The 27,940-nt window shown below is 40.0% G+C and overlaps 1 protein-coding gene across 1 annotated transcript in view; it reads left to right on the top strand.

The window, feature by feature from the left end:
• Window positions 1-27,940, top strand: part of LOC124613818 (SH3 domain-binding protein 1-like) — a 75,702-nt gene that overhangs the window by 16,263 nt on the left and 31,499 nt on the right. The window contains exon 2 of the mRNA XM_047142540.1: window positions 3,096-3,509. Within this exon, the coding sequence (XP_046998496.1) occupies window positions 3,096-3,509 (414 nt within the window). The remainder of the gene's footprint in view (window positions 1-3,095; window positions 3,510-27,940) is intronic.

The raw sequence follows: 27,940 nt of genomic DNA, 5'->3' as shown, positions 1-27,940 counted from the left end.
CCACCCAGCCCTCTGCTATGCGACCCAAGCGTAATTCAAACGCTGTAAAACGTAATGTACAGACTGCAAGTGAAGCGGGAGTTGTTGTTCCACCCGCCCAACCCACGAGTTGTCGTAAGCAGCGAACACGCGCTAAACGCGCTGATTTTGTGTCTTCCGCCTCCACTGCACCGATCCAGAGACAGTGTAATAAACTATTTGTGAAGCTACGCATCCAGGATAAGACCTTCAATTTTCAATTAGACACTGGTGCGTCTGTGACTCTCACAAATAGTGCTACGTATGCGGCTATCGGCCGCCCTAAACTTTCAGCGGCAAAACATTCTTTGGCTACTTATAGTGGAGAACAAATTCCTGTGTTAGGTGTATGTAGCGTGCCAGCCACATTCCGTGGCAATACAAAAACAGTTTCATTCACAGTGCTCCGCGCTACAGACAGTGTAAACATTTTCGGATTAGACTGTTTTGACTTGTTTGGCCTGTCTATCCAAGACAATGTGTTGCAAATTAATTCTGTTGTTGTTCCTCAAGACAGCATAACCGATTTGTGTAAACAATACAGTGACATATTTAAAGACGAACTAGGTTGTGCTGCGAACTTTGCCGCTCATATTACGTTAAAAGATAATGCTCAGCCTCGATTTTGTCGTGCTCGTCCAGTGCCTCACGCCCTCCGGACACCTGTAGAAGATGAACTTCGTCGTTGGCAAAACAACGGTGTTATTCAACCCGTTTCAGCGAGCCAGTGGGCTTCTCCCTTAGTTATTATAAAGAAACCGTCTGGCAAGTTACGTTTGTGTGCTGATTTTAAGTCGACAGTTAATCCTCAGACTGTCATTGATTCTTTTCCTTTGCCTAGACCGGACGAGCTGATGGATAAGTTAGGGGAAGCTCGTTTCTTTTCCAAAATTGATCTCCGTGAAGCATATTTGCAATTGCCCCTCGACGAGCAATCACAACAGTATTTTGTCATAAACACGTCGTTGGGGTTGTTCCGTTTTCTGCGTTTGCCTTTTGGTTGTGCGTCAGCTCCAGCTGTTTTTCAGCGTTTTTTGTCACAACTTCTGGCTAATGTGCCATCGTGTTGCAACTATTTAGACGATACTGTTGTGTCCGGTCGGACGCCTGCTGAACATTTCCGTAATTTGGAGTGTTTGTTTACAGTGTTGTCTCAGGCAGGCCTACGTTGCAACATCGATAAATGTTCATTTTTCCTTACGGAGATGGAGTATCTGGGACATGTTATTAATGCTCAAGGCATTCATCCCTCCCAGTCACATTTAGCAGCTATTCGTGATTTGCCCGCCCCTCGCAATCTGCATGAATTGCAAGCAGTTCTTGGCAAATTGACATATTATATTAGGTTTATACCTAATGCATCACAGATTGCTGCACCGTTGCATCGTCTCCGCCGTAAGAATGTTCCGTTTGTGTGGTCAGCTGATTGCCAATCAGCCTTTCAGCAGCTTAAAGAGGCTTTATTGAATGATCGTTGTCTGGTCCATTACGACCCTAACAAGCCTCTGGCGTTAGCTTGTGATGCCTCTTCTTTCGGCCTCGGTGCTGTGTTGTCTCACCGAGTCGGTAACACCGAACGTCCTATTGCGTTCGCATCTAAATTGCTAAACAAAGCTCAGTGTAATTATAGCCAACTGGACAAGGAAGCGTTGGCTATTGTGTTCGGTGTCACAAAATTCCATCACTACCTCTATGGTAGACCATTCTATTTAGTAACAGATCACAAGCCCCTGACGTCACTGTTTCATCCGTCTAAACCAGTTCCTCAGCGGACAGCTCAGAGACTACAACGCTGGGCTCTTTTGTTATCACAATACCAGTATGAGATACTGTATCGCCCTACAGCTCAGCATGCAAACGCTGACGCGCTTTCTAGATTGCCGATTGCTGCGGATGATGTCTTCGATTCCTCTGACGACTCTTGCCATCAGATTGGCGCCGATGAGCATCAATCCCTCCGGGATTTTCCGATTGATTATCGTCAGGTGGCACGTGAGACAGCTACGGATCCTCATCTGAGTTTACTATTACGTCTTGTTCAACGTGGTTGGCCGTCCAAGGCAAAGGACATATCGGATCCTGTGAATCGTCGCTATTATCCGCAACGTCATCTGTTGTCTGTTTCGCACGGAGTTTTGCTGTTACGCACCGAGAATGACCAGCTTCGTGTAGTGGTCCCCCAAGTGCTCCAATCCAAGGTCCTCGACTTGTTGCATCAAGGTCATTGGGGAGTGGTCCGCACCAAGCAGCTTGCCCGCCGTCATTGTACATGGATCGGCATTGATAAGCAGATTACGCAGATGTCTACAGATTGTTCGACGTGTGCCGAACACCAAGCTGCTCCGCCTCAACGCTATTTTGAGTGGGCACGCCCTGCCGGTCCCTGGCAGCGAGTACATATTGATTTCGCTGGTCCATATTGGAATTCTCGTTGGCTCATCGTGATAGATGCATTTAGTAATTTTCCGTTTGTTGTGCCCATGCAGTCTACAACGTCTGCACAAACTATACAGGCGTTGACTTCAATTTTCTGTATTGAGGGTCTTCCAGAAGTTTTAGTGTCTGACAATGGTCCACAATTTACCTCTGCTGAATTTGAAAGTTTTTGTTCTGCCAATGGCATTCGCCATGTTCTTACTCCGCCGTTCCACCCTCAATCGAATGGTGCAGCGGAACGTTTTGTACGCACATTCAAGGATCATATGGACCGCCTTCGTGCTACGCACTCTCGTCAGCAGGCCCTCATCACGTTCCTGTCGTCGTACCGGACCACGCCACCCGACGGCCCTTCGCCTGCCGAGCTTCTCCACGGCCGTCGTCACCGCACCCTACTACGGTTGTTGCACGCCCCGGATCGACCCGCCGCTTCTGAGCATCGTACGCGTTTTCAGCGCAACGACGCCGTTTTTTTTTCAGAGTTTATCACGGTCGTCGTCGTTGGGAACGTGGTACCGTGATAAGTGTCCAGGGTCGCGGTTTTTATACTGTCCAAGGTGCTACTGGGGTGCACAGGAGGCATCAGAACCAGTTGCGCCGCGCTGGCCGCCCGGATTCTGCCGCTCGTTCTTTGTCCACAGATTTGGTCCGCGGCGGGTTCCAGCCGCGCCTTCCGACTTCGCTGCCGCCCCCAGGGCAGCAGCAGCAGCCGTCGCCGCTACCACGTCGACAGCCCGTCCCGTTGATGCCTCCCGCGCAGCTTCATCCGGGAGCGCCCCAGGTGGTCGCTCCGGCGCCTGCGGTCCCTCTTAAGTCGCCACCGCCTTCGGAGCTGATGGACGTCGACCCCTCAGCCGGGCCGCCTTCCCAAGCGGTGGCTGTGCAGCCTGTCCTGCAGCCGCTTTCCTTGGGCGCCCCCAAGGAGTCTGACACCGCAGCGCCTTGTCCGGCGCCCACTCAGCAGCCGTCGACGCAGCGTCAGGAGACGCTGCCTCTCCTCGTGGGTCCCGACGCCCTGTCGCGTCCAGTACCAGAAGCTGCGCCCGTGGTCACAGGCGTGCACCCTGACCTCGCTTTTCAGTCGGTGTTTCCCGAGGCCCCGCGCAGCCAATGCTGGGGTGCGGACCGGGGACTGCCACCGACAACAGTCTCCGCCCCGGTCTCTTCTGCTACGCCTGCGGCCAGACCCCTCCCCCGCCGTCGACGCTCGCCACGTCATTATTCAACGACGGTGCGGCGATTTGGGGGGGGGGGGGAGGAGTGTTATATCCTAGCCAGTAATGCCACCCGAGCCCGCTTCCAAAAGGTTGGCAGCATCAAAGTCCGGACGCCGTCCGCGTAAGCAGCGCCAGTGAGACAGGAAATCGCCGCAAGTCTGCACGCGCCACCGCTGGCTTCTGGTTTCTTAAGCGCTGGAGTCGCGAGCGCTAGGACAGTTCTGTATTCGCTGCTCAGTTGTATACTCGCCACCGAATTGTGTACTTGCTAGTCAGTTGTGTGTTCATCGCAGCAGAGTTGTTGTTTGTCGTCAGCCGACGCTGACCTAGCCACTCCGACTCGAACTAGACAGATTTCTGTAGACACGGAGTTCACTACTGTGTTGCTGTATCTTCGTTAATAAAGATAAGTACCGACTTTTATTTAATCAGAGTGTTTGGGTTTTCCTCTTTCTGTTCACTGTTCCAGCGGACCGGTCGGCCCGCTACTAAAAGTGTGGCGGTGACTTCGTAAGCCGTTTCTACAGCGAATTGCTTGTCGCTACGAACGCCGCCACAAAACTAATCATTTGCATATCACAGCATTTTCTTCCTGTCGATTAAATTTCTCGTCTGTAGCACATCATCTTCGTGGTGTAGCAATTTTAATGGCCAGTAGTGTATAATGCAAAAGTCGTATTGAGGCTCTTCAGTCGTTTGGGGCGGGAGGGGGGCGGCGAAGAGGCGATAAGGTAAATAGTCGTGTACTCGAGCCGAAGATGCTACGCGTATTCCCTGACGGCATGTGCTAGTGCTGAATAATTCACGCAAATCAGTAGCTTCCTACGATAATCTATTAATTATTAAGCTTACTTCTCTCTAATGGCAGCATCGGCCTCGTAAATCACTCCCCTTTCCCTTATTTCCACCCTAAGCTGTTTCAAATACGCTAATTACATTTCTCCTCTTACGACATAGGATACACAGTGACACACAGCCGTCACTATTTTGGTCATATTCTCCTTGCACCGAATACCACTAATCCATTTTCTATCTCCCGCAACCTCAGGAAAACTCTTGCAGTCGCCTTTCTTTCGGCACTCGCGGAGTCACAAACAGGGCGCGCAAAATCTCGGACACCCCTGTGTTATGTCACATGGCGGAAGCACCGGCCAGTGCCTCTCGCGGCAGGTAGTGCCTAACAAAGGGACAGACCAGTCTGCCACCCTGCTCCAGGCTGCTCAGCGGAACGCGTCAGAGCCTTTAGCAGCTCACTGCAACATCCAGTCTTTACCTGCACATTATGAAGAACTTAGCCTCCTCTTCAACCAACTAAACTACCACGTAATCCTCTTATCTGAAACGTGGTTGAAACCACACATATCCTCTGCATCTATTCATCTCCCAGGGTACACATTTCTTAGGGCAGACAGATCAAAAAAGCGAGGTGGCGGGGTCGGCGCGTATATACGAACAGATCTCAAAGCGAAAGTCTTATGTACGTCAAATCCTGCTGAAGAAAAAGAGGCTGAATTCATGTTCATTGAAATAAATATACAAAGTCGGAAATTCTCGACTGGTGTCGTGTACAAGCCGCCAAAAATAAGCTCAATGAGTTCCTTCCAGTCGGAATTACATTCACTTCAGTGTCAATACGAACATGTTATCGTAATGGGTGACTTGAACATAGACCTGCTAAGAGACACTCCCTCCGCAATAAACCTAAGAAGACTGTTTAGTTGCAATAGCATGAACATTCTTCCATTACAACCTATAACCACCATACGGCGCACATAGACGTAATCGCAACGAAACAGACTGACAAAGTAAGAGATGTTGGTCAAACATCGGCCCCTGGCCTGTCAGCACATGATGTAATATTCCTGGCCTACTCTGTGCAGCCCCCAAGGATCAAATCGCGTTACATAACTTGTAGGAACATGAAACGTATTGACCTTGACGCTCTAACAGCCGATTGCCCAGAAATCTCATGGCATCAAATAATCAGAGAACCTACAATCGACGGCAAAATTAATGAACTTGGTGATAAACTCACTGTCCTCTATGACAAACATGCACCTGTGCGCACAATCCGTGTAAGAAAATCTCCTGCTCCATGGCTGACAGCTGAATTACGTCAAATAATGACTAATAGGGATGCTGCCCACAGGCGTTTCAAAGCAGATCCGAAACCCGAGCGTTTCGAAGAATATAGAAAGCTACAGAACAGAGTGAAATAATGCATTCGCAATGCTAAAATCAGGCACGCTCGCTCCCTTGTATGCAGCGATCTGACGCCCACGACTCTATGGAAGAATCTCCGTAGCTCGGGGGTCGGAAAGGCAAAATCGGAAACTACTTTTCATGTGTCAGCTAACGAATTAAATGAATTCTTCTCTGCACCTCTGAATACCCGCACGGCTGATAATTACTGTCCACAAGAATCCACAAACAGGATAACTAACAACGATACCTTCCATCTAAAACATGTAACAACAAATACGGTAAGAAAAGCAATAATGAGAATCTCTTCTGATGCAATAGGCAACGACAGTATCGGTATAACCATGATTAAGAATGTTGCCGATATCTTAGTACCTGTCTTAACTGACATATTTAATTTTTCCCTCGTGAACGGAATATACCCCACTGCATGGAAAAGAAGCATAATTCGACCCATCCCTAAGATCGAAAACCCGCAACTGCCTAGTGATTACCGACCAATTAGCATACTGCCCGCTGTTTCCAAAGCACTTGAATATATTGTTCATGACCAAATTACTGAACACTTGCACGAATTCAGCCTATATGACAAATTTCAATCCGGTTTCCGTAAACATCACAGCACAAACACTGCTCTAATTAAAGTAACTGATGACCTGGAATATGCCATCGACAATCGAAAGGCAACAATATTGACGCTACTGGACTTCAGCAAAGCTTTTGACATTGTTAACTTTGACATATTGCTCATAAAAATGCAACAGCTTAATTTCTCTGATAGTGCAATGAGATGGTTTGAAAGCTACTTAAAAGACAGACAGCAGTGTGTTGTCTGCGTAAATGAAAAATTTTCCTGGAAACATGTTTCCTCGGTAGTGCCACAAGGATCAGTCTTAGGATCACTTTTGTTTTCTTTGTATGTCAACGACATTTCGTCGGTTCTGTCCTCCTGTAAATATCATTTCTATGCCGACGACCTCCAGCTCTACCTAAGCGTCAGACCTGAAGATGTTAACACTGCAATCGCTTAGATGAATGATGATCTGTCTTCAGCAGTGACATGGGTGAAAAACCTAGGGCTTAAACTAAATTCAAAAAAGACGCAAGTAATCTTAATAGTTACCTTCAGAAATTAATAAGTTCAGATTTCCGCGAACGGCTACCTCCTATTCTGCTCGACGGTACTCCAATACCATATCAGAAAACAGTGAAGAACTTGGGTGTAACTTTGGATGAGCATCTCAACTGGGCGGAGAATACAATCGCAGTGTGCCGAAAGACGTCTGCTTGTCTCTATGCTCTCAAAAAATTTCGGAACATATTTCCACAGGACTTGAAACGCCAGCTCGTGCAAGCACTCGTTCTACCGAACCTCCACTATTGTGATGTGATTCAACAAGGCATGAGTAGTGAAAACAAAAGACGGCTAGAGCTAACCATGAATGCCTGTGTGCGTTACACCTGCAACATTCGCCGATATGATCATGTTAGTGCTTCATACTCCGAGCTAGGGTGGCTGCGGCCGGACAAATTGCGTGACTAGCACACACTATGTCTACTTCACCGACTCCTCGTCGCGCAAGCACCCCAGTACCTTGCTTCAGAGATTAAAAACCTGTCATGCCATCATAATCGAAACACGAGGCCACTCTTATTTGGTATCCTAACTGTGCCCACTCACAAAACAAAAACTTTTGCAAACTCCTTCTCAGTTGCCGCTGTCCGCCTCTGGAACAAACTGCCCCTTACCTTGTGCAAAATTCAATCTCCTGCTGCTTTTAAGAAGAAGTTGAAGCATTTCCTACTATCATCCTCATAAAGTTCTCCACAAAATTAATGTACAAGGCCAATCCTCTCATCTGTCAAATAGCAAAGCTAGCGTCTCCTATCTTGCTCCTGAGATGCCTTCCTCTTCATCTATCTCTATTAGCCACGCAAGCTTCTTTTCCTTTATATTTCCCTAATTATGTTTCATTATGTCTCTCTATTCTTCTCCTCCCTTCACCATGAGTCTCCCTCATACTCCCTGCTGCCAGCACTCCTATCTAAAATCTGTCTCTTCAATAATGTCTAATTATAACAGTACTTGTGATCTACGAATATAAACTCTATATGTATGTATTTTTCCAGGTGTACCTTTCTAATTGTTTATTTCACTTTTTGTACTAGATGTAGTTTAACATGCCTACTAAAACATATGAATGTAAAATAAGTAGAATGCCTGGTTAGATGTAAGAGAGGGCCTGATGGCCCTAAACTTGCCAGGTTAAATAAATCAATAAATAAATAAACGTGCGTAAGTTCCCGGTTTTACCCTTTGTACAGCTGCATTTCGTGTTTTCTCGTAACCTGCATTTCCACAAGACAAGTTCACGACAAAGGCAAAGGAGTATTGCGTGTTTTGTTAGCAGACATGCCACTGGTTACAGGATTATAAGACTTACAAATGAGGGTGAACGTATCATGATACTGAAACCAAATAACCGTTTTTAACAGACATAATTGTCTCCCGTGGCTGCCAAAATTATTTATGTTTAAAATCCACGGCTGAAGTTTCGGCTGTTAACCATTTTCTGGCGGATCTCAGCAAAAACTTTGCGTTTCAGCACAAGGCAAAATTTAAATACTGTATATCAGACATATGGACATGTGCCATCATCAGAGGACCAATCTCCATTGGCTGAGTACGCAACGTTTTTAACATCTTTTGCACAACTAACGTGAAACTGCTCCACGTGATCGTTGTTTTCTGGGTAGATAGGAAATGGCTCTTAACAGCTGGAAAATATTTATATGCTACAAGGTCACCGAAACTCAAGCCTTCATCATATCTATTGGATCAGACGAGTCCATGAAGAATGCCTCTCTGGTGAGACTAACGCCTCACATAATGAAAGGCCACCGTAGCGAAAATCGAAATGAAACGCTTCTAACGACTTTTAGGTACCAGTAGTGGTTTCATATTTTTTGTGGTCGTCTACAATTTACATATCTATCCCAAGAAGAGAACTGCCTGTTCGTCTCGGAAAGAGACCATCACTTTACGTAACTTATGACCCTGCATACACGTGTGAATCTTCGCGTCAGAACAGTAGTCTCTGAACTTTCATCATCTTTTTAGGAATTTTATGCATGTCGTGCTGTCAAGAAAGTTATCAATCGCCACCTTTCTTGTAATACCCCTTGTTCCAACTCTAAGTGAAGTAGAAGCCTGGAGATCGTTACAGTGCCCTTTTCATCTGTGAGAATCAGTGCCTTTTACTTGGAACTGCCCAGCAATACACCAGCAGGTACATTTATTTATTTTTTATCGTATGTTTTAAGCACAATATTAAATATAATACAGGCAATATCACATGTACTTTACAAACAGCCATCCAAATTTTTAATATAATAATTTCGTCATTCGTTGCCATCAGGAAATAGTCAAAAGTACCACAATAGGACCTGTTGGGACATTCTGTAACTATGTGCCTAACGGTTTGCTTAGCTGCTCCACAAAAATAAACATTGTCCATGTTCTGCGTGATTGGTCAAAGGCAGGGGATTTCTTTCATGTGCAGAGCAAATTGTAACGTACGCTACTGAGAGATCTATAAGTGCAGTTGACGTTTTTAAATTCTTTTGAATGTCTTCTTCTGTGTATGTCGTGAATCACATTATGTGGTCCGTTCAGCTTCTTTCTAAGTAAAAAACATCTTGTTGAATTGGAATTTTCTCAAGTATTGTAGCTGAGATTCTTTTGTAGATGGCTCTTTCAAGAAGCTTGTGTAATGAATTAAGAAGGGCTATTGGGCGGTAGCTTTTCGGTTCGTTGACACTTGGTTTGACTGGCTTAAGCATAGGGATGGTGTTAGACTTTTTCATACTTTTCAGGATTCTCCCTCTAATCGTGATATCAGTAAAGAACGCAGCTGGCCATCTTTTTTATATTTACCGCAGTTTAGGAGGAATTCAGGTTGAATTCCATCAGGCCCTGGTCCCTTGAGGAATTCAGGTTGAATTCAATCAGGCTCTTGTGCCTTCACCTCTTTAACTTTTCTGAGGGCCTCGACCTAAATGGATGGAGAAATACGGTCTGGTCTGGGCTAGATGTCTTCAAAGCCATGGATTCGTGTTTGATATGGGTGGTATGTGATTTGTCCCGTGGTGTTCTTGAAGTAGCAGTCACAACGTGATTCGCAATCCTGTCTGGGTACAAGGCCACTTGCCCTCTTGCATCCTAAGGACTTCCACCTAATTTTTTAAAAGAACACAGGCTTCTCTGCTATATCTTTTGAAGATCAGGTTCACGACTGTTTCTCTCCATTTCCCACATTGTGCGTGGGAGATCGTTAGCTGTCTCTCCATCCCCTCCTTGGGGGAACTCCTTGTACAGTTCTTCACGTGGAGCATTTCATCCTGGAATGTACTCCTTACGGAATCCTCTAGGGACAGTCTTTGCTGTTTCAGTCACTGCTCTTGTAGCTTGTAACTTTAGGTGGTGGGTGGTATCCAACCTAAACATTTGTCAAGGTGGTTGTAGAAGTACTTCCAGTCCACCTTCTTAAAATTCCGTATTGGGTTAGGATAGGATCTGATCAGAGGATACTTATTCCTGTTTCAGTTAGGTGTGGTCGATGTTAGCTGTGTAGAAAGTCTTTAAGCATTCTGCAGATCCCTTGCAACGGTAAGTCCTTGTCGTCTTTGCTTACAAACCACAAATCAGGTTTGTATTATAGGCTCCAAGCTGCTGATTTAAAATATCCCTTCTCTTTTGCATCAAACGGCAGAATTAGGTTGTTATCATCAGCCCAGCCTGTTAGAATTTCACTGTTCTATCGTTGGTCGTATATTTCTATTGTGTGTGGTGACTGTTGAAGTCCCCCCCAAATAGACCACTGGGTTGGACAGCAGAGGCAAGGTTTCAGGTTCCCTTCAATGTGTGTGTGTGTGTGGGGGGGGTGGGGGGGAGTTGTATACTCCTGATAGTTATTTCTCCCACTTTGATGACACCTTCATGAATATTGTTGGTGATGAATGTCTTAAGCAGGTAAGTATGTTCCAAAGAGGACTGAACATCTGTTGCGGCTCATAAGTTTGGTGATATGTGACTCCTAACAAGTCATATCTTGGTATTTTCCTTCGTTTGGTTAAGTGGTCTTCGTTGTCAGTATGGGTTTCCTGGAGAGCTAAGACGTCAATATCGTTATCTGCTAGAATGGAAATATTTTAGAACTTGAACAGTAACTTGAACAGAATAGGACTGACCTTGTCGTCAGTATCAGTGTAGAGACAGGGATTAGTGAGCATGATGTCATCTTGGTAACGACGGTTACTAAAGTTAATAAATCCTTCAAGAAGGGAAGGAGAGTATTCGTGCTAGAAACAGCAAATAAGCAGTTTTTAGCCTTCCACTTAGACAATGAAAGGAAATCATTTAGTTTCAATGCGACAGTTGTAGAGAAATTATGGGCAAAGTTTAAACTGATTGTTAATCGCGCTCTGGAGACATTTGTGCGAAGTAAGTCAATTAAAGAGGGAAAAGACCCTCCGTTGTCTAACAGTCAAATTCGGAAAATGATGAGGAGTCAGAGATTCTTGCATTCTCTGGTTCAAAAACGAACGCTCAAATGTTGACAGGCAAAAATTAGTACAAATTCATGCATCTGTAGGAAGATCAATGCACGGAGCCTACAACAACTTCCACCGTCATACCTTAACAAAAGATCTTCCGGAGACGAAGAAAATTCTTGTCAATGTGAAACCATTAAGCGGATCGAAGACTTATATACAATCACTCGTTTACAAGTCTGGTGTGGCAATAGAAGACAACAAAAGGAAATCTGAAGCTTTAAATATCGCGCATAAAGAGTCATTCGCGCAGTAAGATTGTACAAACACACCGTCGTCTGGTCGCCTCACAGACGCCCGCCTGGAGACATAGAAATGGCATAACTAGCGTAGAGAAGCAACTAAAACAGTTGAAAACAAATAAGTCGCCAGTTCCAGATGAAATCTCATTTTGTTTTTATAGTGAGCACTCTCCGGCATTGGCCCCTTGTATTTTTCGTGAATCTCTGGCCCAGCGCAAGCTCCCAAGAGACTGGAAAAAACTAGGGTGACTCCTGTGTACATGTTGTTGTTGTTGTTGTGATCTTCAGTACTGAGACTGGTTTGATGCAGCTCTCCATGCTACTCCATTCTGTGCAAGCTTCTACATCTCCCGGTACCTACTACAGCCTACATCCTTCTGTATCTGCTTAGTTCCTGTGTATAAGAAAGGTAAAAATACGGACCCGCAAAATTACAGACCTATATCGGTTTTCTACCGAATTCTTTAACACATTCTGAGTTAAAATACAATAAATTTCCTTGAGACAGAAATGCTTCTGTCTACAAATCAGCACGGATTTAGAAAGCATCAATCGTGCGAAACTCAACTTGCCCTTTTTCGCATTATATCCCAGAAACCATGTATAGATGGCAACAGACACATTCCATATTCCTAGATTTCCGGAAAGCGTTTGACACGGTGCCTCACGGCAGACTGTTGACGAAGGTCCGAGCATACATAATAAGTTCCCAGATATGTGAATGGCTGTAAGACTTTTTAAGTACCTAGTAGAACCAAGTATGTTACTCTCCATGGTGAGTGGTCCACCAGAGACAAGGAGTGCCTCAAGGAATTGTGATAGGACCACTGTCATTCTCTATATACATAAATGATATGGTAGACATGGTGGACAGCAATCTACTGCTGTTTGCTGATGACGCTGTAGTGTAGAGGAAAGTGTCATCATTGAGTGACTGTAGAGGAATACAAGATCAGTTAGCAGAATTTCTAGTTGGTGAGGTAATGGCAGATTGTTGTAAACGTAGAAAAATGTAAATGCAGATGAGTAGGAAAAACAATTCTGTAACGTTCAAATACAGCTTTAGTAATGTGCTGCATTAAATAGCTAGGCGTAATGCTGCATAGCCACGTGAAATGGAATGAGCATGTCACATTGATTGTCAGGAAGGCAAATGCTCAGCTTCATTTTGTGACAAGAATTTTGGAAAGTGAAGCTCATCTATAAAGGAGATGGAGTATAGAACACTACTGAAACCCATTCTTGAGTACTGCTTGAGTGTTTGGAATCCCCACCAGGTCAGATTGAATGAAGATGTTGAAGCACTTCAGAGGTGGGCTGCTAGATTTGTTGCCAGTAGGTTCAATCAGCATGCAGGTGTTATAGAAATGTTTTGTGAACTGAAATGGGACTCCCTGGAGTGAAGACAAGGCAATTCATGAGGCACTAATGTGGAAAGTTAGAGAACTCGCCTTTGAGGCTGACTGCAGATACATTCTATTGCCACCAACATATATTTCACATAAGGACCACAAAGATAAGATGAGAGAAATTAGAGTTCAACAGATGCTTATAAAAAGTTGTTTTTCCCTTGCTCTATTTGCAAGTGGATTAGGAAAGGAAATGACTGCAGAGTATGTATTTAGATGTAGATGTACTATTCTTAAATGTGCTTGTTTGCTAAAATTTAGCTTTTGTTGAACTCAGTTGTTGATATGTACAGTTTCATTGTATAACATACATGCTTTGTAGATAGTGCAAATACACAATGCCCTAAAATCAAACTTTGACAGCTTGATTTTTGTAACACTTCAAATCTGATACTAACTCTCCAGAATGATCAATCTCAACAGTCTCCAATAACGAATGGCATGCAGAAAAAAGCAGACAAAAGATAAAAATGCACAAAACTGAATTCAGCAAATTCTGCAATTCAATGTGTTCTATATTGCAGAGAATTATTATAAAAGTTTCCAAAAATAGATAAATGTCGTTAATAAATATTATGCAGTCAGTATTAGGAGAAATCAGAATGGGAATAAAAAGCTGTAAAATTAAAACTCAGCAGGCCCAATTGAATGACAGTGTAGGAGTTGACAGAACTTCTCAGAGGCATACATCCTTCATTTACAATTTTAATAAATCAGTTATTCAGATCAAATGTTATTTCATAATATTTTTAGTGGCAAAGACTTATGCCTTTATTGAAGAAAGACAATACTGTGATACGTCAACTTATTACCCAGTTTCTCTGTTGCTATTATTACCAAAGGCAACCAAGGTAATAACGAAAGATGTGTTAATGAATTTTCTGATAAATGTAATATTGTAAGTGAAGCATAGTTTGATTTCTGAATTGTTAGATATATGGAAGCAGTGTTTGTGGAGTTCACAAAAGTTGTACACAGTACACTTGATAAGAGAGCTGTAGTATAGGCATATAGTTGTACCTTTTGAAAATAAAGTATGTTCACTAAAAAGTTATTTTGATGATACATACTAAATGTTACAAAATACACTAAAACAAGGTAGTTATGACACAAATATCACAATCACTGACAAAATACCAGAACTTCTGACTGAGAGGTCACATGAAAGCACCAGTGACTTTTGCAAATGGAATAAAGTGTAATTAAGCATAAACACCAAGTCATGTGGTACTGAACTGCAGATGGGCACAACAAAAAGATTCACACAATTATAGCTTTCAACCATTAAGGCCTTTGTCAATGATGGACACACAACACATACACTAATGCAACTCACACACATGACTGCCAGAGGATAAATTTATGAATTAAATAAGAAGTACAATATTTTTATAAATGAGAACTGACTGCCAACTAAAGTGAGCACACAAAAGTTATATCTCAGATAATTTCATCACAGTACTACCAGTGTGCTATTAGAGCTCTATTTTTAACGTATGACAGCCAGTGTTACACTCAGTTCATAGTTATCATTTAATAATCATTGTATACCTTTGACACATTATTGAGTGTAACTGAAACATTACTGTGCATGAACAGTCTAAGATGTGGAGCAACAGTGCAAAACTATTTTTCATATTAAAATTTACCTTGTGCAAATTGCGTATGAGCAAAAGAACATTGCATAATAGGGACCAACTGAATGAGGCAATGCAACTGTTAAGACACTTACTTCACATTCTGGAGGATGGAGTTTCTGTACCCAGCCTTCATGATTTAGGTTTTCCTTGGTTTCCCTAAATCATTTCAGGCAGGTGTGTTTTATAGTTCCTTCATCAGGTCCTGTCCTGTCCTCATAATGCATACTTAAGTATTCTGTGTATATCTACATTTTGTGCTATTGATTTTCACCCTATTGTCATGATTATTCTCATATCATTGTGAAATGATCCTCTAGTAAATTAATTGAGACAGACTAGTCGATTTTTATTACTTTGTTTCTTACAAGTATTTCATGTTTTGTCTGTCTAGGGCTACTTCACATAACATTTACATTACTGTTAGAGAACCTACAGTTCCAGAGAAGGAAGTCTGGAAACAATGCCATATCGAATGCAATCTCTCTCCAGATGAGAAGGCACTTCTAAGAACACTATAGTAACATGTTTACTGCTTTGGAGTACTGGAACCAAAATCAAGCCAGATAATAAGGCTGAATAGTCAAGACCTGTAGAAGAGAAGATGTTGAATGAAACAATCACAACTTCTATAAACTCCACCTTATTATTTAGACTGGACTATGGAGCAGTTGCATTCTCTGCAGCAGTATCAGCAATGCAGCAGTGTACAATTATGGTAAGTATATCATATTATACAGTGTACTCATATTTATGTAATATGCACATATCTCCTTTTGTATAAATTATGTTGACTGAGTCCAAATGACTAAGGAGACAATTAAATCTTCTTTCCACTCAACAATGTTTCTGTACATTTGTGCCATCATCAGTGAGTTATGTTCTTACTGAAGTCTTAGTCATGAGAAACATTGATTATTCTACCTGTTCTCTTAGGCATCTTCCTCTCTTGCAGGCTGAGGCACAAAAGCATGGTAGTGGAAAGCATCATTAAACCACTGAACTTCAAAAACTCAGTGTTATGTACACATAATTTAATCACAACCCACAGGTACTGTTTGAATGTACCTGTCCTTTTTTCCCCGTAAGGTAAGTCTTTCCACTCCCGGGATTGGAATGACTCCTTACCCTCTCCCTTAAAACCCACATCCTTACGTCTTTCCCTCTCCTTCCCTCTTTCCTGATGAAGCAACCTTGGGTTGCGAAAACTTGAAATTTGTGTGTGTGTTTGTGTGTTTTTTATTGTCTCCCATCTACATACCAACACTTTTGTTTGGTAAGTCACAGCATCTTCTTAAAGATATATTTTTCCCACATGGGATGTTTCCCTCTATTATATCCACATCACATTATATTCATTTCATAATTGATTTATATATATATATATATATATATATATATATATATATGATGTGACTTACCAAATGAAAGTGCTGGCAGGTCGACAGACACACAAACAAACACAAACATACACACAAAATTCAAGCTTTCGCAACAAACTGTTGCCTCGTCAGGAAAGAGGGAAGGAGAGGAAAAAGACGAAAGGATGTGGGTTTTAAGGGAGAGGGTAAGGAGTCATTCCAATCCCGGGAGCGGAAAGACTTACCTTAGGGGGAAAAAAGGACGGATATACACTCGCACACACACACATATCCATCCACACATATACAGACACAAGCAGACATATTTAAAATTTGTTTTCAAATTTTCTGGTGTTCATAATTTGAGTTCACTGTGGTGGCAGCTTGGAAAAGACTTTTGCACCATTCTGGTATTACAGAATACTGCTTTGATTCCTAAACAAAGAGACATGGCATACATGCAAGTTCCTCTTGTATCACAGTTCCAGAAAATAGATTTTTACTGTTAGGTAAAAATATAATCAAGGAGAAGATTAACATAAAGATAATGTAAGGATTCTAAAGTATGGGAAGACACTATAAGACATGCAGCTGCCAGCTCTACACAAGATTCTTATCACTCAATTTTTCACAAATTATTACTTTATTTACTTGATCTGCATTGTCGCAGAAGATAATTTTGTATGAAAAACATACATTACAAAAACAGAAATTCTACTACAGAGTAGGAGTTATCCAGAAGAAGCTTTTACAGTTTGTTTTCAAAATTTACTTTGCTGTTTGTCAGATATTTTATATCACTGGATAATTGATCAAAAACTTTTGTTACAGCATTGTACGACCCTCTTTGTGCTAAAGACAACCTTAATGTAGAGTGATTTCCCTTCTGCTATTGTAATTGTGTACATCATTATTCATTTTGAACTGTAATGGATTATTTACAACAAACTTCATGACAGAATAAATATACTGTGAAACAGTACTGGTAATCAAAATATCCAACTCCTTAAGCATATGTATACAAGATAATTGTTTAAATACCACATATTATTCTTACAGCACATTTTTTTGGCAATGAAGACTTTCTTTCTTAAAGATGAGTTACCCCAGAACATTATTCTGTATGACATCACTGAATGAAAATACGCAAAGTATGTCAACTTCAGTACTGGTTAGTCTCTCCACAAGGCTTACAATGACTCTTAAGTACAAATGTGGCTGAACAAAGTTGTTTTGGGAGTTCCAAAATATGCTTTTTCCAATTTAAAATCTCATCAATGTGGACACCTTAGAATTTTGAAGTTTCCATTCTATTTATTATTTCCTCGCCATGTGTTACACTTACCATTGGTGTAGCATCCCTACATATGCAGATTTGAATATATTATGTCTTCTTAAAATTGAGGGTGAGACCTTTCACAGGAAGTCAGTCAATGACATTTTTAAGAACATTTTTGTCATTTCTTCTGTTTGTGTGTGTGCTTGGATTCATTAAAATACTAGTATCAACTGCAAAAGTAACTAATTCTGCTTGTTGTATATTAGGTGGAAAATTATTTACACATATGAGGAACAACAGTGGACCTCAGACTGAGGCTTGGGGAACTCCATACATGATTTCTACTCAGGCAGAATTACGTCCACAGATTATACTGTTTGAATTACTACGTATCATATAATTTTCTGTGATTTTTTTTTATTTATTTATTTATTTTTTTGTTAGATATGGCACTATCCATTGGTTGGCCATACAATCAACCCCAGAAAACTTCAATTTATCTAGGAGAATACTGTGATTCATGCAGTGAGATACCTTAGATATGTTGCAGAAAGTACCAACCAGCACTATTTTCTTATTTTATGCTTGTAAAATTATGTGAGTCAACACACAAATAACATTCTCAGTAGAGCAACTCTTCTGAGACCCAAACTGTGATATGCTAAGGTGAGATACTATTCTAGAATACATCACCTTCTCAAAAATTTTGGGAAATGATGTTGGCATGAAACAGGTTGGTAGTTATTGGCATCCCTCTTATCACCTTTCTTAAAGAAGGGTTTAACAATGATATATTTCGGTCTCTCTGGAAAAATGCGTTGAGTTAGTGATGCATTACATATTTCAGATAAGACTGGACTTATTACATGAAAACAAAATTTTAGTACTCTGTTGGAAACACCATGAAAAACAGGGGAGCTTTAATTTTTGGGATAATGTATATTAATCTTAATTTCAGAAGGAGAAGTTGGTGACCCTTTCATATGACTGAATTTTATGAGAGTTACTTTTCCAACATACTGCTGTAATTTTTCTCTGGAACTGTTTGTCACTATACATTCTACTACATTTAAGATATGATTATTTAACAGATGTGCTAACTGTAACTCATCATCTATAGCCCTTCCATTCAGTTCAGTAGTAATGTTAATCTGTTCTGTGGACGGTTGTCATGTGTCTCATTTCACTACATTCCATATAGTCTTACGTCTTGTCAGAAGTACAGATTCCTGATATTATGTGCATCTTCCCGTGATTTTTAATAACCTTCCTTAGTAGTTTTGAGTATTTTTTGTAGTGTGCTATTATTGCAGGATCTCTACTTGTTCTTACCAAAAGATACATTTTCCTTTTCCTTTCACAAGATACTTTAATCCCTCTAGTGATACATGAATTTTACATTGTTGTTTAATGTCCTTTCTGATTATGCAGAAAGTTGTTTCAAAGTAATGATATGACTTTATCATGCAATAGATTAAATTTTATATTAGCAGCTGGTTCATTATTAATTTCATGCCAGGATACCTCTTGTAATCTGTTCTTAAAAACATTTGTCCTGGAGTCATTAATTATTCTGATTTCTGCTGAGCAGTATCCACACTGTAAAGTACTATGTTCTTTATCCTAACTAACTACACATCATGATGAGAGATAGTATTTGTCTTATTGGATTAACTGTTGTTTTTTTGTTTTGAGTTTCACCAAAGAACGCATTATCAATTATGGTCCTACAGTCGTTTTCCACCGATATTGGAATGTTGATTACTCAGATCAAATTGAAGTATACAAATAAGGTTTCTGAATCAGTTTTCTTATCAGAATCCTTTAGAAAATCTGCATTGAACTCGTCGCAGACTATAAACTGCTTTCTGCTGTCAGGGAGATAATGAGGAATCCAGATTCCACATAAACACTTCAGAATTTCCCAGTTGGGAACTATATACAATTACAATTAAAAGTGAACTATTTTCCAGTATTATTTCATATGGATGCACTTCTGTGTGCTGATCACTAAAAAATTTACTTGTCTCAATGTTTTTGTGCTTGTATTCTGTCTTAATATACGGGGTGACCATTATAGAACTATATGAAAAGAAACATAAATTATTTTCAAACTACAGTGTGCACACATTTTATTCACCATGTAAACATCACTACAGATATTTGGATTTAGATTATGACATGTTTGATACACCTGTCATCATTGGGGATGATGTGGCACAGACAAATAGCAAATTTCTGCATGACCCACTGAGGTGTCGGAACATTGATGCTGTTGATGACCTCCAGAAATGCTGTTTTCAGCTCAGCAATGCTTTATCTGTCATATAGCCCAACAGAAAGGAGTCACATGTGCCCAGAGAATATGGCAGCCAACTGAGGCCCATGCCAGTGGCCTCTGGGTAACCCAGAGCCAGAATGCAGTCCCCAGAGTGCTCCTGCTTTGATGGTGTCAAGTTCCATCTTGTGTGAACCTCATCTTGTCAAAAACATGGTCACTTTGGATAATGGGGATGAAATTGTCTTCTAAAACTATCACGTACCATTCAGTAGTCACTATGCCATCAAGGAATATCGCACCGATTATTCCATGACTGGACATTGCCCACCACACAGTCCCCCATTTAGGGTGAAGAGACTTCTCGATCATGAAATGCGGGTTCTCGGAGTCCCAGATGTGGGGGAGAGTGGGGCAAGATGGGGTTGGAAGGCAAGACGGGGTTTTTGTAAGTGCTGCCATGGCAGATGTTGCAACCTAGTGGCAAATATTTGAACTAGTACACTGTTGCTGTGCGAGTGTCTGACAGTGCTGGCAGCCATTTTGAGCAAATCATTCGGAGTTTTTACATCAAAACATGTTTTCGTCTCTGCTGATGTAATTTTTCATCATTTTCAGATGTGAAAAGGTAAGAGAAGTAATTGTTTTCTGTACTCTTGAGTATTATCATTAAAAAAGCACTTTTTAGCAATAAATTAATGAATACAATAACTAATTGAATATATCCTTTGTGCTATAATATTAACCTAACCTAAAAGGGCAAGACAGGGTACATAGTGGGAGGCAAGATGGGGTGCCCCACATGACATAACACAAAATGCAAGAAATCTAATTATATTTCCTATTTCCAGGAAATGGTTCAGACATATAAAAGGAAAACAGAGAGGGGTTCATGGAGTGAAGTAGTTATGAAAAATGCTGTCACTGAAGTAGTCAATGGCCAAATGGGTTATTATCGAGCTGCAAAGGCATTTCTGGTGCCTCAAACAACTCTTGAATGTAAGGTAAAAAAATTCAAATCAGAATCTAATGAAGTCGAAAAAAGTGAATCTTTTGTTGCAAAGGATCAACTGGGACCTTTCAAAAGTGTGTTTAGCCCTGAAGAAGAACAAGAATTAGTTATTTATATAAAGAATATGGAAAGCCATTTGTTTGGTTTGACTGGTAATGATGCAAAGCAGCTGGCACACCAGTTAGCTGTGAGAAATAATGAGCAGCATAATTTTAACCAGACCTAAGAATCAGCCAGAAAGGATTGTCTTAGGGGATTTTTGCAAAGAAACCCAAGTTTATCAATTAGGAACCGTGAGCAAATCTCCACAGCTAGAGTGATGGCTTTTAACAAAGTTAATTTATCCAAATTCTTTGGTTATTAGGGGAACTATACGACCAGCAAAAATTTACAGCAGATCAAATTTATAATTGTGAAGAAAATGGGATTTCTGGTGTTTCAAAGAACGCTTACAGGATATTGGCACTGAAAGGGAAAAAACAAGTAGGCTCATTATCATCTGCTGAAAGAGGGAAAACTGTCTCTGTTGCATTTTGCATGAATGCAGCTGGAAGTTTTATGCCACCCATGTTAGTGTATCCTCACCAGAGAATGAAGCCGGAACTGTTTAACAATTGTTCACCTGGAATGTGGGCAAAATGTCATGTGTCTAGTTGGATGCAAAAAGACATTTTTCAGAAATGGTTCAACAAATTCACTGAATTTTCTATAGCAACCAAAGAGAAACCCATGCTGTTATTGTTGGATGGACATTCAACCCATTTGCAGAGCCTGACTATAATTGATAGAGCAAGGGATAATTGTGTGGTCATCATCTGTTTTCCACCCTATTCTACCCACAGGCTTTAGCCTCTAGATGTTTCATTAATGAAGCCTCTCAGCACATACTATGATCAAGAGCTAACCAGCTGGCTAAGATCAAATCCTGGTAAAGTTGTTACCATGTTTCAGATTGCGGAGATTTTGGGCAAAACTTTTCTCAGAGCTGCAATCATGTTGACTGGGGGGGGGGGGGGGGGGGGGCAAAAAAAAAAAAAAACCAGGAATTTGCCCTTTTGAACAAAACATCTTCCCAGATTCAGTGTTTGAAGCTTCTCTCACTGCAGACACTCCTTTAGCTACAAGTGAGGCTACTAATGTTACTGTCAATAATGACCAAGCAGGGGCTTCAGTTGGCTCACATAAGCAGGTTATGCCAGAGACAAGTGATGGTCCTGTCAATCAAGCTGGTCCTAAAGAGAAAGATGCACTTACTAGGTACTTGTTTTGGAATGATAATAACCCCAATTACCAACACTACAAACAAGCAGGCTTCTGAGAACAACAGAATTGGTTATGGTCATTTGCTGTTTCACCTGAACAAATTGTCCTGATCCCTCATGCTGGAAAGAAAAGCATGCAAAAACAGGCCACAAAAAAGGAAAAACTGTTGTTGTTACTAGCTCCCCTTACAAAAGAGAACTTATGGAGAGTGCAAGTAAAGTTAAGCCTGGCAAAAGAAGAAAAGAGCACACCTGAGAAGAATGTTAAAAAATCCCTCTTTGTTTGTAAAGGAAAAAGTGGGAAAAATAAAAAACCAAGGACAAACTTGGCAAAGAAGATAAAAAAAGAGAAAAATGAAGAAGAAAGCACATCAGAAGATGACACTGTGTGCCTGTATTGCGGCTATTTCTACTCGTAGCCAACGGAACGATGGGTGTCATGCATCTCTTGTAAAAAGTGGGCTGACTGTTCATGTGTGGGAGAAAAGGGCAAGGATGCCAAGGTATATCATGTCTGTGAATTTTACTTACAGAAAGATGGTGATAACTGAAGAACAATAAACTAAACCTACTAGAGATTAAAGTAAAAATGATTGAGCATCTTTATCCTCCATTAACAAGAATTATTTTAGTTAAGCCTATTGAAGTCAATAGTTTGAGTAACTAACATAACTTTTTTATCGTACAGTGGATTAGATATTGAAGTTAATGTTACAATTACTTTTTTTTTAAGTTAGTAGCCTATTTATATACTTTCTTCATAATACAATGTTGAAAAGAAGATTTGTATTTAGTTATTGGAGTTATCTTTAGTAATTAAAGTTAATGTTTAAAGTTAATATTTTAAAGTTGATGGTTACTGAACTTTAACATCATATAATGCTTACTTAAGGCATTTTCATTAGATATTAAAATAAATCTTTTATAAATTTGTAAACCAGTGTTCATTGAATCATTTAATAACCTTTGCTTTATACAGTATTGAGGTAACCCATCTTGACCCCACCCCCATCTTGCCCTCACTATAGGGAAAAATAGGGTACTTGGTAAACCTTGAAAAAATATTTTTTTATAGTAAATACTAACATTTTTTGGTCCTATTTAAAAAAAAAAAAAAACAACTCTATAAATACTGAAGTTTAAGGTGGAATATCTGGTATTTTTATTGAGCATTTTGTAAGCCTACAAAAAATTGTTAAGTGCTTAAGTACCCTGTCTTGCCCTGCTCTCCCCTGCCAATTTTGCCAGCCATTGTGGCTGAGCGGTTCTGAGCGCTTCAATCTGGAACCGCGCGACCACTATGGTCGCAGGTACAATTCTGCCTCAGGCATGGATGTGTGTGATGTGCTTAGGTCAGGTAGGTTTAAGTAGTTCTAAGTTCTAGGGGACTGATGAGCTCATAGTATTCAGAGCCATTTTTTTTTCACCAATTTTGCTTATTCACAAACCTATACAAATGAAAGTAGGCTTTATTGCTTAAACAAACCATATCCACATCAAAGTACTGTTCATCAGTTCTGTGGACAATAGTGTTAGCAAAACACAACTGTTATTCCATGGCTTTGGGGCTTAATGGCTGATGGATTTGAATTTTGTATGAGAAGAGATGCAGATCCTCGACAACGATTAGTCACAGTGTCCCTCAGTTGATTCCCACCTATTGTGCAGCTTGTCTCATTAATTTACTAGGGCTGGTTTGAAAGACAGCATGTCTCTTCTCTATGTTTTCAGGCATTTTTAGTATTTTTGGATGACCAACATTACCGACACTGTCATCACGAACATTACCTGTTCACTCAAATTTGCAAATCAACCTGTTCACTCAAATTTGCAAATCAAATTCTTGATTGTTAGCGCACTTGGACTGGCTGTCTTCAGCTGAAACTAAGTCAAAAACTTCCTTTGAGCCACAGTTGGGCTGTTATTGCTTCCATAGCCAACCTTCACAAGTGCTATATGCTCCAGCATGCTGTACCATGACACTTTCATGTGCAAATAGCCAACAACAGAAAGGAACGTGCACATGCACATACTAATTCCCATAATACCCCACAGCAACAGTGCAGTTTGAATGTCCTAATGCAAACTGTTCAGAAGTTATGGTGATTTCGTTTCATATAGTTCAATAATTGTCATCCTGTATGTAACAAATCCTTCTTTTCCCATATTAGTTTTGCATGAATAATTTGGTAGAATTTAATCTTTTATGTATAACTTATCACCTTATCTAACTTATCTAATCATGTGGTTATGTAGTGGCCACAGGATATGTAGTGGGCACAGGATAGGTAACCTCAGTTGCCAGTTTTTGTTCTGCTAGTCAGTAAGAAATTAATTCAAGTTGTTGAAATTAATTCAAGCTGTTTCCTTTAGTGTACAGCAATTACCATCTATTTTTGTACCTGAAGCTCATTTTTATACATTAAAAACTGAATGGTAGTATTTTTTGTGAGATGAAGATTTATTTAAACTATTTGTATCTGCTGGTAACTGTTTTCTGAATCACCAATTAAATTATTTTGAATGCTATTTGTGTAGGTTAAGAATGAAAGTAGACAAATGTTAAACCTTGTGGTCCTCATATTTCATATTTGCTCATGTTGACTTGGGCTTGATTGGGAGGAGTAAAATTTGTCAACCATTAGAGGTGACTGGGCTAGCTTAACTTTCACAGGTGAGTGGCACTGCTGCATGTTGTCAGAAAATGTTCTCTGAGTATTTCACTGATTGCAAAGATAGCTTAATGTTGATGCCACAAAATCAACAAAAGACTTGAGAAACCTAACATAATCATCTTTACAAACAACTATGTCACTCTTCAGTGATACAATGACTTCTGCAGCAATCTTGGGGGTGTGTTTACTGAACTAGTGTCTGTTATTATTGTGTAGAATGTCTGTCAGAATAAATATAATGCATCTGCATTTGGTTGTTTATTTGTCAGTCCAGTATTTGATGTCAGTATTAAGAGATAATTACTGAATCTGATGGGCACCATTTCATATCTCAACATTTTTGTCAAAGTTGCTACCTCAGAGATCAATTTTATTTGTTACGATACTCCAGATTATTTTTATTTTATTTATTTATTTTTTTTTATGTAACAGATTGAAAGTTTTTTTAGTGCTGTTCATATGAGGGGTTGTGAGAAACTAATAACTGCTGATTTATTTCTTTTTTTAAACTCATTCACAGGTTTAGACACAGCAGATATAGAGAAACAGCTGTATATGACTGCATTAATTCATCTAATATGATAGAAGATCTTATGGATATAAAACCTGCTACTATCATACTTCTATGTCTGTCATAGACTTTTGACACAATAGATCATAAAATGTTGGTGATAAAAATTAAACAGTATGATATCAGAGAACTGAAAAATGAAAGGAATGCATAATTTTTAACCAGTTGCTGGCATAAGGTCAATATGATATACACACATAAAAGCAACTCAATTCAGTACCATAACAAATTTTATCTGGAAGTAAAACAGTGAAGCAGAGTATGCCTCAATGCTTGTTACAGGGACCTCTGCTGTCCCTCTTGCATATCAAAGCATGGGCCTGAATGAAGATGCTCTAAAACCATTATATTTCCAGATGACACAACTGTACTCCTCAAAGGAGACAATACAGCAACATCACAGGATGCTATGAGTGTGGTTGCTGAACAATTTGGCAACTAGGATATAAATAACAGACTAACTATCCATGATAAAATGACTGTTCCCATGAATTTACACACTACACAAAACACCAGTTCCTCCCAGGCAAATGAAACTATATGGTTCCAGAGACCTTTTCAAGTCTCAAATACCAGTGATGTACATAAGCAGTAAAATTTTCGTATGTCACTTCATTCTGCATATACACATCCTCTCAGGCCCTTGTAAGAATTGAGGAGCAACCAATGAAAACTAAATTCCTGGAGCTGTGGTTACAATGTCATCTACAATGGAATAAACATTTTGAACAATAAAATAAGTACTGACTGCTATTCCCTGAGCATGCTGTGAGCATGTACTTGTTAGAAAATGGTAAAAAGCTCACACTATGATCTCATAACAAGTGTAAGATTTACTGTAATATTCTGGGGTAATTCTTTGCCCTTGGAACTTTCAGAATACAAAAGAGAGCCATGAGGCTCATTAATGCAAGCAAAACTAGACTCTCAGACTTTCAGGAAGCTGGAGCTCCTAACACTGCCTTTCTTATATATTCTCAAGATGGTAAAATTCTTAAAAACACTTAGTGCTAACAGAATGGAGGGTAAATAAAACAAAGAAATTCACAAACAATATGCTAGGATAAATTGAAATTTGTATGTGTTACGTGCTAATATACAATTGTTTCGAAAGGGACCATTCCAAATAGGTCTTCACCTGTTCAGTAAGTTTCCCAAAAGTATAAAGTCTACCGAAAACATGACACAAATCTATAAAACATGAATTATTACTTAATGTATTGCCTTTCTTTTATAAAAGAATGCATGTAATGGGAAATGTACTGTTTATGATCAAGTGCAACTATTCAGTGAAGCAAATGTTATATAAGAGGCAGTAAGATGTAAATGAGACAGATGGAAAAAGTAAGCAAACTTTTCATTATTTCAGAAGTAATTTCCATAACTGAATGGTTATCATGCTAAAGGAATTAGGTAATAAAATGTACTTTCTAGTTAATTCAGAACATAATTTATTTAAATAATGTGGACATAAATATGCACCAACTCCACATTAATACTTGCTCATTGACTTTAGCAAAGCATGTTATTACTTGGCATGATCCACAAATATCAAGTACACACTGACATTTTGGAATAAATTTTCCCTGAAGTGTTAAATAAGCTAAGTCCATCAAAAAATTTTTTTTTTGTAATATTTCAACCTCTAATAACCATTTTACTGTTCAGTCTTTGCACAGTTCCCTTTAAAGCTGTTTGTGTACCTCAGGTTTGTATTCCATAATACTTCTGATATCTGTTTTCTTCTCTGAAGACAATCGTTTTGGACCATTGGCCTCATTGAACATGCTCTTCTTGAAATCTCCACTTCACCATCCTTTTTTCAACACCCTTATCTCCCACCCCTCTATTTCATGAAATGCCTTTTCTTATCTCAATTACTTAAATATAGTTATTATAAACCATGAAACAGATCTTATATTAAGCTTAGCTTTGTAGCTGCTTACTGAAAAGTCCACAAAATAATTATCTTTCATCTGAACAACTTTACCTTGTTTCTTATTGGGAGCTGTGTTATGGTATTCATTACAACATCAGGAGCAAAATGCTTCCCCACCTATGCTCCATTTCCAGAGTTACCAGTTTTTCTGTTACTACCCTTCAGAGTTATTTACATTGTTTCCGCTATTTGTTGTACCATCAACGAAGGCACACAAGAGACAGGCCATAAAATGACAGGAGCAAGTGGAAGTGTATAATCTCTATGTCCAATACAGCCAACCTGTCTAACATGTTCTGCACTTACCCCATTTAGCTTGAACAAGTCATTTACTCTTCGAACAGTACCTATGTAAGTGATCGTTCAACACGAAAATTAGTCTACTTTGCTTATTTTCATTCTCTTATGTTGTATGGTATTATATTTTGGGGTAATCTCTTCCCATTCTAAAAGGATATTTTTGGCTCAGAAACAGGCAGTTCAGGCAATAGGTGGTGTAGGTTTGTGAACCTCTTGGCGACCCCTATTCACTAGTCTGGATATTTTCACATTGGCCTCTCAATATACATATTCTTTACTGTCATTTCTTGTTAACAGTATCGGCTTATTCCCAAGAATAAGCAGCTTTCTTTTAGTTAATACTCAGTAGCAATTCAACCTCCATTTGGACCGGACTTCCTTAACTCGTGCAGAAATTTGTGCAATGGACTGCTGCATCCGTTTTCAATAAACTACCACAAGAATTAAAAAATTTTAGCAGTAATACACACACTTTCAAATCAAAACTGA

This window comes from Schistocerca americana, chromosome 4 (genome assembly GCF_021461395.2).
Source record: "Schistocerca americana isolate TAMUIC-IGC-003095 chromosome 4, iqSchAmer2.1, whole genome shotgun sequence".
Taxonomy (NCBI): Eukaryota; Metazoa; Arthropoda; class Insecta; order Orthoptera; family Acrididae; genus Schistocerca; species Schistocerca americana.
The sequence above is the reverse complement of the archived record's forward strand: the minus strand, read 5'-3'. Positions and strand labels throughout refer to the sequence as shown.